This window comes from Brachycentrus maculatus, unplaced genomic scaffold (assembly GCF_059751285.1).
Source record: "Brachycentrus maculatus isolate JH-2025_06_01 unplaced genomic scaffold, ASM5975128v1 h1tg000050l, whole genome shotgun sequence".
Lineage (NCBI taxonomy): Eukaryota > Metazoa > Arthropoda > Insecta > Trichoptera > Brachycentridae > Brachycentrus > Brachycentrus maculatus.
In genome coordinates this window covers 1,715,607-1,728,510 of record NW_028280804.1, presented here as the reverse complement: position 1 = coordinate 1,728,510, position 12,904 = coordinate 1,715,607, and the positions used below count along the sequence as shown (strand labels likewise).

The window sequence follows — 12,904 nt, the reverse complement described above, 5'->3', positions numbered from 1 at the left end:
TAAATACCCAGACTTCCATATTCTTCTTCATCTTTGATGAGATGTCTAAAAATAATATGAAAATAACTCCTGTAATTGGAGATAATCCAGATTTTGTGAACAAGTATTTGGACACACTCAAAATGTTGTTAACATGTGGTTATATCTACTATAATCATTCACTAATTACAATCATATAAAATAAAAATATTATCCAACTATTCATCGAAGCGATCAAATATGTATGTATGATATCAATACATGATGCGTAGTTACTATTAGATTCGAATTTGATTAAAAGTTTCAATTGTTATTGTAATGAACCAAAATCCTGTTTGATACGTGATGAATGAACTATGGCACCTGAAGGTTAGCGTGATCTCTAATCGAAAGGAAATAAATTACTTCATCTTTTTTTTATAAATCATTAATTCATGGAATCACATAAAAACACACACTTATCAAGGTCGAGAGGCTTGGAAATACGCACACAGAAATTAGTTGTTGAACTTATTTTTATTTAATACCATCATATAATTTTAATAAAAAATAAACACGTGATGTTTCAAATATTTGTAAGACCCGTGGTGTATAAATAAAAAAGTTTGACTACCATTTACAATAAAACTATGGAAATCCGAACTACTTGGGTCTGTGTCCTGTTCGGGTTTGGAAAAATTCGGATAAACCGTGCGCAGGAGAGATCAAATTACTTTTATAATGTTAACCGATTTATTGCCGAGATTTTTCTTAAATGTACCTAGGTACATATGTTAAGTTATATATTTATTTAAACTTCATGTACAGAAAATAAAAAGTACATTGGCGGGCTTATTGCTAAAAAGCAATTTCTTCCAACCGACCAAAGACGGACTAGTGATATTGATCAAAACGTTTGATACCATATATAGCCGTATATATAGTTATAGATTTATACTATCCACTGACAGTTCGTGATGGAATTACATTTTTAATATATTATTAGATTAAAACCAATATTTTTAGATTTTCCACTTTATTTTTATTTGACCAGCGACCGGGTTTCGTCGTTACCGACATCATCAGACTGGTGGGAGGCTATACAAATTGTTATGCTATATATAAAACAAGGCAGGAGTTGATAACCATAATTTGATATAATTTTGTTGAGAAATTAATTTAATTTTTAATGGTCGAAATTAATTTAATTTTCAAATCATGGTTATCAACTCCTGCCTTGTTTTATATATAACATAACAATTTGTATAGCCTCCCACCAGTTTGATCATGTCGGTAACGACGAAACCCGGTCGCTGGTCAAATAAAAATAAAGTGGAAAAGCTAAAAATATTGGTTTTAATCTAATAATATATTAAAAATGTAATTCCATCACGAAGTGTCAGTCGACAACATAAATCTAAAACTATATAATATTATAACTTACATTTCTTTATCAAATACTCAAATAGTTAAATAGACATCAACGATATTTCTCTTAAACGTTTTAAAATAAACATTGTTGATGTCTATTTCATTAAGCATTACATTGCACATATCGCAGGCTCAATTTAAAAATGAATCTTGGTATGATTCGGTATGCATTTTAGGGATTTTGAAAAAAAAATTGTTTCTAAAATTGATAAGTTATAAAAGCTCTGGGCAATCTACATAATTATTAAAAAATTTAAAAAGGAAAATAAGGTCAGCAGATAATGTAATTTTATTTTATTGAATATTCATCAAAAGGTAGGTACGCAATAAAACAAAATAAATCAAATAAAAAAATCTAATTTTTTATATAGATTTTTCGTTACAAGGTCAGACTATTAATAGGATCACAGAATACCGGCATATATCAGTTTATCACGTTTCTAAAAAAAGGTTTTCCGTATTTATCTATCATCGTCCCTCCCTGCGGTGGCGGGGTGGGGGTAGGGGAGGGGAGGGTGTATTAGGGGAGGCGAGCGCTCTAGTCGAGTGCTGGGCAAACAGAGCCCAGAGCCGCCCCTGTTTACAGTACCTACTAGGTACCCCTTCCCCCGCTCACTACCGCACACAGTCACATCGCCAATATGCCGATTGTGCAGTCCGCAATATTTTATATAGATATTATTAACATATCGTAGTCATACGGGAGAAAGTGACCAAGTGCATTTTTTACAAAAACGTGATCATTGACTATTTAATATCTTACTAGCTTAATATTGCCCTGAAAAAATTCCAAAGGATTTTAAACTTGGAAGTATAATATACTGACTTGTTGAAAATGACTTCCTGCATTGATGTTTATTTTCTTGCCAAGCAAAAGTGATTTGAATGGCCCTCCTGAACATTTTACGTTTTGTCAGTTGGTCACTTTCTCCTGTACGACTACGATATGTATAAATATATATGTCCAACTTCGTAGTGTAATAATGGTCAGTACGCTCGGCTACCGTTCTGGAGGTCCTAGGTTCGATTCAAAGGGGGGTTCAAATATTTATTTGAACCCCCCTTTGAATCGTAATATTTATATTTATAAATGATTTTTTAAATCTAATATTTATTCAATATAACCTTGGACTGGTACCAGAAGCGGAGGGCTGATTACCTTTCCTTCATCTGTTTTCACGATCAAGAAATCACTGTGTTTATATGATGCACTGCCCTATGCACCATTGGGGTGCGTATAAGGGTTTGAAAAAGAAGAAGATTATTAATATCAAAACAAACGTATTTTTTCATTTGTACGAGTTATTTCGGCAGAACGAAGCATCTTTTCATACGAAGTCTTCATAAAAATCTGGCCATTCACAAAGCGAACCAATCGGCATTGGCTGGCTTAAATGAACACTTTATACACTTTATCACGCTCACTATTCTGTCCATTATCGAATATCCATGCAGCCTACTATAAATTATTGTATTGTATCTATAGAGTACTTTATCAATCTAAGCAATTGCTTTAGTATTTTATGTAAACTCCATTAAAAAAACCGATCCTCACTCCCTGAATTCTACCCTCATCCATTTTTGTTACTAGGTCAAATATTAACGTGAATTTTGTGAATACTTTGTAAATGTATTATATTTATACTTTTGACATAAGATTACATTACGGTAAATATTCCGTTTTCCGAAATACATTTTCCGAATTAAATCATTAGGTCAAATTTATTTGTTCATTATTTTTATTTATAAATGTTTGTAAATAGGTCATGTTACTTGCATTCAATTACATATATATTAATTATATAAACAAAAATCTCATATACAAATTAAAAAAATTACTGTGAACACCGAGTGATTCGAAATTTAATTATTTCAAATCAGAAAAATCGGTGGAAAACGAGTAAAATTATAAAAATTAATAAATATTACGTAAAAATTTAAAATAAGAAATAGTAAAAGAAAATCATAAATTAGTTTATAAAATCACCAATTTATATGAATTTCTTCAAGAAATTCTTTTACACATTGGACTATTCATTGGACAAATGTCAATGTCATTTCAAATTTAAAATCGTTAAAACAATTTTTTAAAGTTACCTAAAAATCACACGGAAAACTATATACTAAACTATAGATTTTATTTTTACAACGCTAGAGATTATACATTCACGGGCTTTCCCGTTCAAAATTCATCAGCGCAAATTCATCTTAAATTGGTACCTACACACTCGCTGGTACCCACTTTCTTGAGGCAAATAATCTCCATTTTAATATATTCATGGCCCGCTGCTGTTTGCTTAGAAACCGACTCCCAAACGCCGAGTCGGCTTAATTTCGGAATTCCATTCCCGCCATGATACACCGAGAGGCTAAGTGCTGCCAGTAAGTCAAATACACCCCAGTGTGCAATGTACATAGACAGGTAGGTATATATCACGCTAAAAGTACCTACTCGCTGGTTAATGGTAGCGCTCCCCTAATTAAATACCATGTCGATTAAATTATAAATATTGTCTATTCATTTTTTATGGACGTAAATATAATTTGTTTTAGGAAATTGAATGTACGAAGGGCGGAAAAATATATTCACTGCTAGAAAAATTCATTCTCCTCTTCAAACCCTCATTTGCATCCGACGGTGCATAGGGCACTGCATCATATAATGGCAGTGTTATATTGAATTAATCTTTGAGTGAAAAATCTCAAAAAGCTAGAAAAATTATAACCCTACAAATTGTCACTTTAGGAAAATATGTTTAAATCTGATACCTACACTTATGTAAACCGACCATTCTACGTTGAATGCTATACTTGGTTTTGAGTCATCATATCGGGTTTTTGAGTAAAATGCAATTAAAAAGGCTATGCTTAAATATCTACTTCTTTTAACTTAGTGTTTTATAATATATTTTATTTTGTTTGGGGTCCATTGCTTCTATCCGTATTATCAGGATTTTAAAATTACAGAAAAAAAGTATTGAACATTTCTTAAAATAAAAGTTATGGACACTACGTTGATAACTTAAAAAGAAATATTACACTTTCTCTGTACATACTTTTGTTTGTTTAACAAACATCGCATCGTGGATTGGTTTGTGTTATGATTGAAAATTTGATTTCTATTTTGTTTAATTTTAATTATTTCTGGCCAATAAAAGCTGAACGCATTTCATTATAGTGTCTTTTATTATAGTGTATTTCATTTTAGTGTAAAGTCATTTTAGTGAGGATAATACGACAATGAATACAAGCACTAGAACGGGGCTACATTTTATATTAATGTATTTGTTGAATTACAAAGCTATCGATAAACGACGTGCGGGAATTATAGAAGAATTATAAATGTAGTTCAATTTGGTCGAGGATCACAATTATAATAAAAATCATTCTTTTGCATTCGTCATAATAATATTTATGTTTTTTTTGCAGGTCTACGAATTGGAGAGGCGGTTTAAACAACAAAAATACCTATCTGCTCCCGAAAGAGAGCACCTTGCATCCCTTATACACCTTACCCCCACGCAGGTAAGACAAATTACTTATACATAATATATGTAATGAATCAAGGGTTCAAATTCAGCAATATTATTTACAATCCTATAATCATACATTTTTGACATTTCTAGAATGTTAAGTACATAATACTCAAAATAATGTTTAACAAAAAGTTCGTTTTACTTTTTAAATAGATATATGGTATTAAATAAGTCAATTTCGCACAAATGTGATCCAGTTTTAACCACGATTGAGCTTTAATTATGATCCAAATGGCTGTTTTTGTGTTTTGTATTTTTCATCACATAAAAAATGTGTTTTTCATTATTTTTTCAGGTATAATCTTAAGTGTAGGTCATTTTCCCTCCAAAACACATTGTAAAAACAATTGTTTTATTAATACGAGTAATTTGTTATTAATTTGCGTGATTGTGAAATAAAATTACTAGTTACGCACTTAACTACGAAGTAAACATTCATGAAGTTCTAACAATGTAAATTCTCATATAAGATCTATGCAAATATGAATACTCAGTGGTGTATTTACTGTCAGTTCGGAAACAACCAGGTAGGTACTTAATGTAAAATTCAAGTTGTCATCAAATACGCATCATTTAGCGAACAGGTACATCCTTTTTCGTAAGCATTGTACTATAACATTAAAAGTAGGTACCTACTCTTTGACAATATTATGACAATATTTTTTAACACGTTATAATTTTAATAAAGATAAACTATAACTTTTGAAAGCATTGGAAAATAAGTTAATTTTATTGTGTAATGGTCAGCACGCTTGCCTACCGTACTACAGGTCCCGGGTTCTACTCCCAGGGGGGGGGGGTTCAAATAAATATAAGTGATTTTTCAATCTAATATTTACTCAATATTACCCTGGACCTGAAGCGAAATGCTGATTACCTATCCTTCATGTGTTAACGATCGAGATAACACTGCGTTTATGTGATGCAATCCTCTATACACCATCTATAAAGTATTCCCAACAGTACGGCTGTCCAAACTTAAAACACAGTAAGAGACATTTTTTTGAAGGTTCGTTTTTTGCATTTTTGGATGTGCTACAAAAAAATGTCCCTTACTGTGTTTTGAGTTTGGACAGCCAAGTACTTTACTGTGAAAATAATTCTGTGACATACTAATTTAATTGTATTGTTACTACATTTTTACATTAATATTTTTGTTATTCTTTACATAAGGTAACCTGTTTCATACTTATTCAAAATAAACCGATCACTATAGTAAAAATGCAATTTTTATCAATATTTCATATTTTATCATCTTTTTCATACGAAAAGAAACATTTTATTAATTGTCATTTGATAACGAAATTTCAAATATTTGATTGATCATTGTTACGAAGCCGAAAAGCCATTTAATAATATAATTTATGTTTGAAGCACTAACTTTGTGATTTTCCATTTTATAATTCACATTTGAATAATTTAATTAGGTTGGTTTATTTATAAATATTGTGTGGTTAATAAGGTAAATCAAAATGTAACTTTGTTTTAAAATCACGAAAAATATTTTATTACAACTTAATTATAATGTCTACCGGTTTCGAAGCTAACCGCTTCTTTATCAAGACTTATCAAGTAATTAATCAGTCTTGATAAAGAAGCGGTTAGCTTCGAAACCGGTAGACATTATAATAAGTTATAATAAAATATTTATAGTGATTTTAAAACAGAGTTACATTTTAATTATAATGTTAAAAATATTTTTAACTAGCGTATGACAAGCATATGAACAAATCACACTTTTCTCTTGCATGATGCTGATTTTTGTCGATTCACGAGCACAGACTGGCAGCATATTGAGTAAGGTACCTAGTTAGGAAGCTGTCACCATTGCTGCACTTCAAGTGGACGTCTCGTTGACATTTAATTTCAATGGTGAAATTACTAATATTGAAAAACCTCCTCCGTGTTTATTCAATTGCATCATGCCCGTGTTTGTGTATATAATTTGAATAATATAATAAAAATGTCTAAATATGTATTTGAAAAAAATCATCTATTTTTATCTGGCAAGGTGCTATTTTGAATTTAGAAAGTTTCTATCTCGTTATTGGCTATGGATGACCTTGATAATATTTTGGGATTTCAATCAATCTGTAATACATACATATATTGGTAATTTTACTTTCTAACATACATTAATTTTGAGGATTTTGTCCTCGAAAATTAAAGGCAATTGAAAATACAAAAGAACAATTTCATAGAGATATATATATCGATCGGTAGATGGCGTACACAACACGTATTATTTTATCGTCCCGCGAAATCAATAAATAAAAGTTATTTTTACGAGTAAAAACAAAAACAATTACATGAAAATGAACGACAAGACGTCGCGATGTTCTTGTGGAATTGTGGTGAACGAGGTGTTGGCCTTTATCCAGCAGAAAATGGATGTTATGGACGAAGTCAGTTTGTGCCAACTTTGTGAATTCTTCAAGGAAGACGAAATAGATGCCGCAAAGGCAATCTTAATAACCTACGTGCCTGCTGCACAAACCAGAAGAGTGGGCGAAGGTAAGAAGAAACGTAATATCAACGATATTATTAAAATTCTGAGAGAGACAGACCCAGATACTCTGCCCAAATTCGCTGTGCTAAACATCAATAGACTGCCTCCCATCACGTTTGACTATATCGATGTGAGTTCTCTACTTAGAGAGTTAACATATCTTAAGAACGAAATCCATAAGTTAAACATTGAAACGCCAAAGAATTCGGAATCGATCCAATCTCTGAAATGTGAAGTGGCAGAAATTAAACGTCAACATAACGTAAACGACCACCATAATGTAGGTAGGAGACAGCATGAAAAATTCATACCGAACAAAGAGATAACGCCATCTGTGAACAGCGACCCAAAGCCACCAACGCTCTATAGCGAAATAGTTGGAAATGAATTGACAGATGTCACTAAAAACAAAACTCAAAATGTAAATAATATTACTGAATCTTCTAGCCAGTGGACAATCGTTAAAAATGCAAAGAGTAAAAATAACTCCAATAATAACGATAATAAACGCCCAAAAGTCAAAAATAAAAACGCCATACGAGGCAGTAATGTCTCGTCTGGGCTTAAGGCAATAGAAAATGTTAAATATTTAGTGGTATCGAGATTAAGTCTAGAAACGAATTGTGAGATGATCATTGACTTTCTGAAAACAAAAGATGTGGACGTTCATAAATGTGAGGAGTTACAAACAAAATCGGGTGATTATAAGACTTTTAAAATAGGAGTTCCTGAATCCATGTATAGTACCACACTAAACGGAGATATTTGGCCACAGTACTCTTTTGTACGACGATTTTTTTATAGCGAAAAAAAAAACTAATATTTCATCATGAACAATTCCATTAGAATATGTTCCTACAACTGTAAATCAGTACATCGCATAGCACCGGGTATACACGAAATTTGCAACAATGTTGACATTCTTCTCCTACAAGAAACCTGGTTGATGAAGGACGACTTAAACTTCCTGAATAGTATCCACGAGGAGTTTTCTGGCCACTGGAACATCAGCAATGAACTCTTCCGAGGAAATAATCCAGGGAAGACCACACGGAGGCGTAGCCATACTGGTAAGGAAGCAAATTGCTAATGTAACTATTATCGAATGTGGTGACGATCGGATGGCGGCAATAACCATACAACATAGCCACGGAGTCACTCTATTGGTAAATGTTTATATGCCAGTATGTTGCAACGAAAACCTGCCTGTCTTTGTGGACATCTTGAGCCGAGTTACAGCTATCGTAGATGAAACTCAAGTGAATGAGTTAATTTGTATGGGAGATTTCAATGCGCCCATACACAGTAGATTCATGGAGGAATTAGATGCCTTTTCTCAGGAAAACGAGTATAGTATCTATGACGTGAAAAAACTCGACATCAGCTCCTTTACGTTCTTCAGTGAGGCGCATAATACTACCTCTTGGTTGGACCATTGTATAATATCCAGTACGCTCGAACAGCGGATCACAAATATCCATATTGACGACAACCAACAGATGTCCGACCATTTTCCACTACACATACAAGTGGAGATGAAGTGTAAATATACATCTAAAAGTAATACTCAAATAAATGAGGAAAAAATTAATTGGAACAAATACAGTCAAATACAACTGAAGAAATACCACGATAAGACAGAGTCGCTCTTTAAGAAAATAATAATTCCTTACGAAGCTTTAACATGTGAACAGTGTATAAACCCACATCATAAATTCATTATTAAAGAATTTTACGAAAGTACGATAAAAGCTATGCGAAATGCCGCACAACTTACATTTAAAGTGAATGCAGGGGGGCCCAAAAGCGGAAAACAAAATTCAGGAAACATTCCAGGATGGAATGAGCAAGTAAAACAAAGCCATATTAATGCACGAAATGCCTTCAAAGCGTGGCTCATAGAGGGAAAACCGTCTACAGGACCAGTTGCCCAGAGGAGAGCGGAAACGCGAAGTATTTTCAAAACAAATCTACGCACGGTGGTGAAGAATAAAAAACAGATACAAGCCGATATATTGGCAAAGAATATGCTTACTGCTGATTTCAAAATGTTCTGGAAACAAACAAATAAAATGAGATCGTCCAAAGCTACAAGACCCACAGAAATTGATAACATAACGGGTGACGGAAAAATCAGCGAACTATGGAAAGCCCACTTCAGTTCAATGTATGAGAAAACAGGAAGTGCGGAAAATTGTAATATTTACAATAATAATGCTAACAATATGCATCCACTGAGTCCCTGCATTATACAAGTGAAGGAAATCCAGACTGCCATTAGGTCACTGAAATGTAATAAAGCCGCCGGAGGAGACGAAATTTGTGCTGAGTACCTTAGATATGCTAGCGCGAGAATACACGTACTGTGGGCGCTAGCTTTCACAGCAATGTTCCGGCACTCGTTCATACCTGAGTCTCTGTGTACGTCAATAATTATACCTATTGCAAAAAATCCTATGGGAAATTTAACAGAAAAAGAAAATTACAGGCCAATAGCGATTTCCACCATGGCGGCAAAAACCATAGAAAACATAATGATGGAGAAAGCTGTTGAAAACCTAAAAACGACCGACAACCAATTTGGTTTTAAAAAAGGATCGGGAACGGACACAGCTGTCTTCGCTGTTAAAAATACTATAAATATATATGTGCGCCGAAATACGCCAGTATATGCCTGTTTTATGGATCTCAGGAAAGCATATGATACAGTAGTACATCACATTTTGGAAGAAAAAATACAAAAATCAATTGAATGTCCTACGACGAAATGCATGTTAAAAAACTGGAACGAAAATCTCATTTATAGAGTAAAATGGGGGACCGAAACCTCAACTCCGTTTAAAGCTCAGCGAGGACTCAAACAAGGTGGAATCACATCTCCTAGCCTATTTAACCTTTACGTGGATGCATTACATGATAGGTTAAACCAAGTAAATGCGGGATGCTCCATAGGAGGAGGGAGAGTGAATGCCATCTCATACGCCGATGATATGGTCCTGATGGCACCATCGATAGCTGGCCTACGTAAACTTATTGCCATTTGTGAATGTTATGCCACAGAAAACGGCCTAGAGTACAACGCCAAAAAATGTGAGCTTGTGGTATTTAAACCCAAAAATTACTCATTAAAGGTACCGCCCATAACTATAAATGGACAAGAAGTTAAGCGGGTAAGTAGCTTCAAGTATTTGGGACATATCCTACAGGAGAACTGTGCGGATGATGAGGACATCAAGCGCCAGTATCGTGCTCATTGCGTGCGGTCCAATATGCTGACACGCCGCTTTGCCCACTGCTCCGCGCAGGTAAAAAATAGACTGTTCCAAGTGTTGTGTACGCAGCAATACGGCAGCGAACTATGGTGTAAGGTTACACAACGAAGCTTAAAGAGCATGAAAATATGCTACAATAACGGCTACAGAGCTTTAATGAAGTTACCCCGACACTGCAGCGCGAGTGGTATGTTTGCCACAGCACGCCTACCACATTGGGATGGCCTGTTAAGGCACCGAGTGGCAGGCTTCCGGGAGAGGCTGATGAAGAGCTCCAACCTCATCATAAAGCGGCTTGTGGAGCACAGATGGGGGCTGGACATGTGGCGGCACTGGAGCGCAGTGCTGCGTTTGCCAGCGAGCTAATTTTCGTCTACATCTCTCCAAATTTATTATTATTTTTATTTTTATTTTTATTTTTATTTTATTTTATTTTTATTTTTTAATATTTCTTTCAATTTCTTATTTCCTTCTTATTTCTAATTTCATTGTTTAAATAAAATGTTGTAAAACATATATGGCTGACTAAGTATTGCACCCACCACTTAGTCAAGCTGGAATAAAGAGTTAAAAAAAAAAAAAAAAAAAATATAATATCATGCCAATTTTTAAAAAGATATCTTCCATTTCATATTTTTTATTATAATTTTTTTTAAAGAGAAATATTTGTGTTTTATTATTAACACAAATATTTCATTTTCATACTATTTCTGTGAGCCTAAGCGGCTCATTATTAGAAATAGGTAATAAATTATGGAAGAGTGGGTTCGAACCGTGAAACTCTGACTTAAGAGTCCGCGACACTAAACCACGGGACCACAACTCGACAATATATTGTAATATATTGTTTATTTATTACCCTCTTAAAAATATTACAAGCCCAAGGCAGTAGGTACAATACATTGGGGTCTTTATGCATCCAAAGGAATAAAAATTATTTTGCAATTTTTTAACTTTGCATTTTCAACACTTTTCAACAAAAATACTAAACGAAATGACATGCTAGTACTCGACACGTCATGAGAATCAGGCTTTTCGAATTTTTATTCGATCTTACTACTGGGTAGGTACTCTGGGCAACTTGCTCAGAGTACCTATCATATATTTAACTTACATCTGATATATTTTTAAAAATATTGTTTTTAGTTCAGGTCAAACCTGTTTCGGCATCAAATAATGAAAGACCAAGGAATGAGTGATTTTCGGGACATTTATTCATACAAATACTGCGCACTATTATTTGTTATTAGATCAATATTGGTACATAACAAATCCAGTAGCTTCGCATACTCGACACATCATGAGAGTCAGACTTTTCGAATCTCTAGTCAACCTATATGATACCTGTGGGCATATTGCCCAGAATATCATATGTTTGTTTACCTTACTTTTGATATTTGAATTAAAATGTGGTTTTAAGCTAAGACTTAACCCATTTCGGCAATATAACATATTATGATAGACCAAGGAATGGGTGGTTTCCGGGATATTTGTTTATCCAAATACTATTCTCTGTTATTAGATCAATATTGGTAAGTACACAAAGCCAGTAGCTTCGCGTAGTATGTCCATTACGCATCTACAGCGATCGCAGGCTGTAAGTAGAGTACGCCTAGTACTAGTACACGGTAATATCTACATTTGGCTTACGAATGACTGTCGCCCCGTTGTTTGGAGAGGCGCGCAAACATTTGCAGTAATAAAGGAAGGGAATACAAACTCCCGGCGGAACTGTATTAAGTTGTAACAAAAATATGTAATGGAAACGTCCCGCTTGTTTGCGGAGCTCTTCCCGGGTTGAGATGAAGCCCGGCGACTTTATATTAGTTAAATGGAAAGTGCTGCTAAGTGCGGGGCCGTGAGATACCCCGCCGAGATAGATTTGTGCCGCGCAAATTGCGCGCGCGCGGGAAATCTAGGAGCGCGTGCGTCTTTTGTTTTCCCGTCTTGACTCGACGACACCATTTTGGGGTCCGCCATTGCATAATAAGACAATATAAAAATCGAAACAGATCCGTCAAACGATCAACGGAAAACCAATAATAAATACGAACAACAATAAAACCTACTATAGGAAAATAAACTAGGGTTTAGAAGAAACTAAACGAATTCAAAGTATCGAGAAGTTTTTTTTTTCGTAGAAAATTCGCCTTTTGTATATTTTTGTTTTGTTTATAAAAACGGTCATCCCAAAGACA

At 34.0% G+C, this 12,904-nt stretch overlaps 1 protein-coding gene across 1 annotated transcript in view; it reads left to right on the top strand.

Moving 5' to 3' along the window:
* The window catches only part of LOC148312071 (thyroid transcription factor 1-like), a 77,134-nt gene that overhangs the window by 31,639 nt on the left and 32,591 nt on the right, over positions 1-12,904 (top strand). Inside the window, exon 4 of the mRNA XM_088277857.1 lies at positions 4,819-4,914. Coding sequence (XP_088133983.1) covers positions 4,819-4,914 — 96 coding nt within the window. The remainder of the gene's footprint in view (positions 1-4,818; positions 4,915-12,904) is intronic.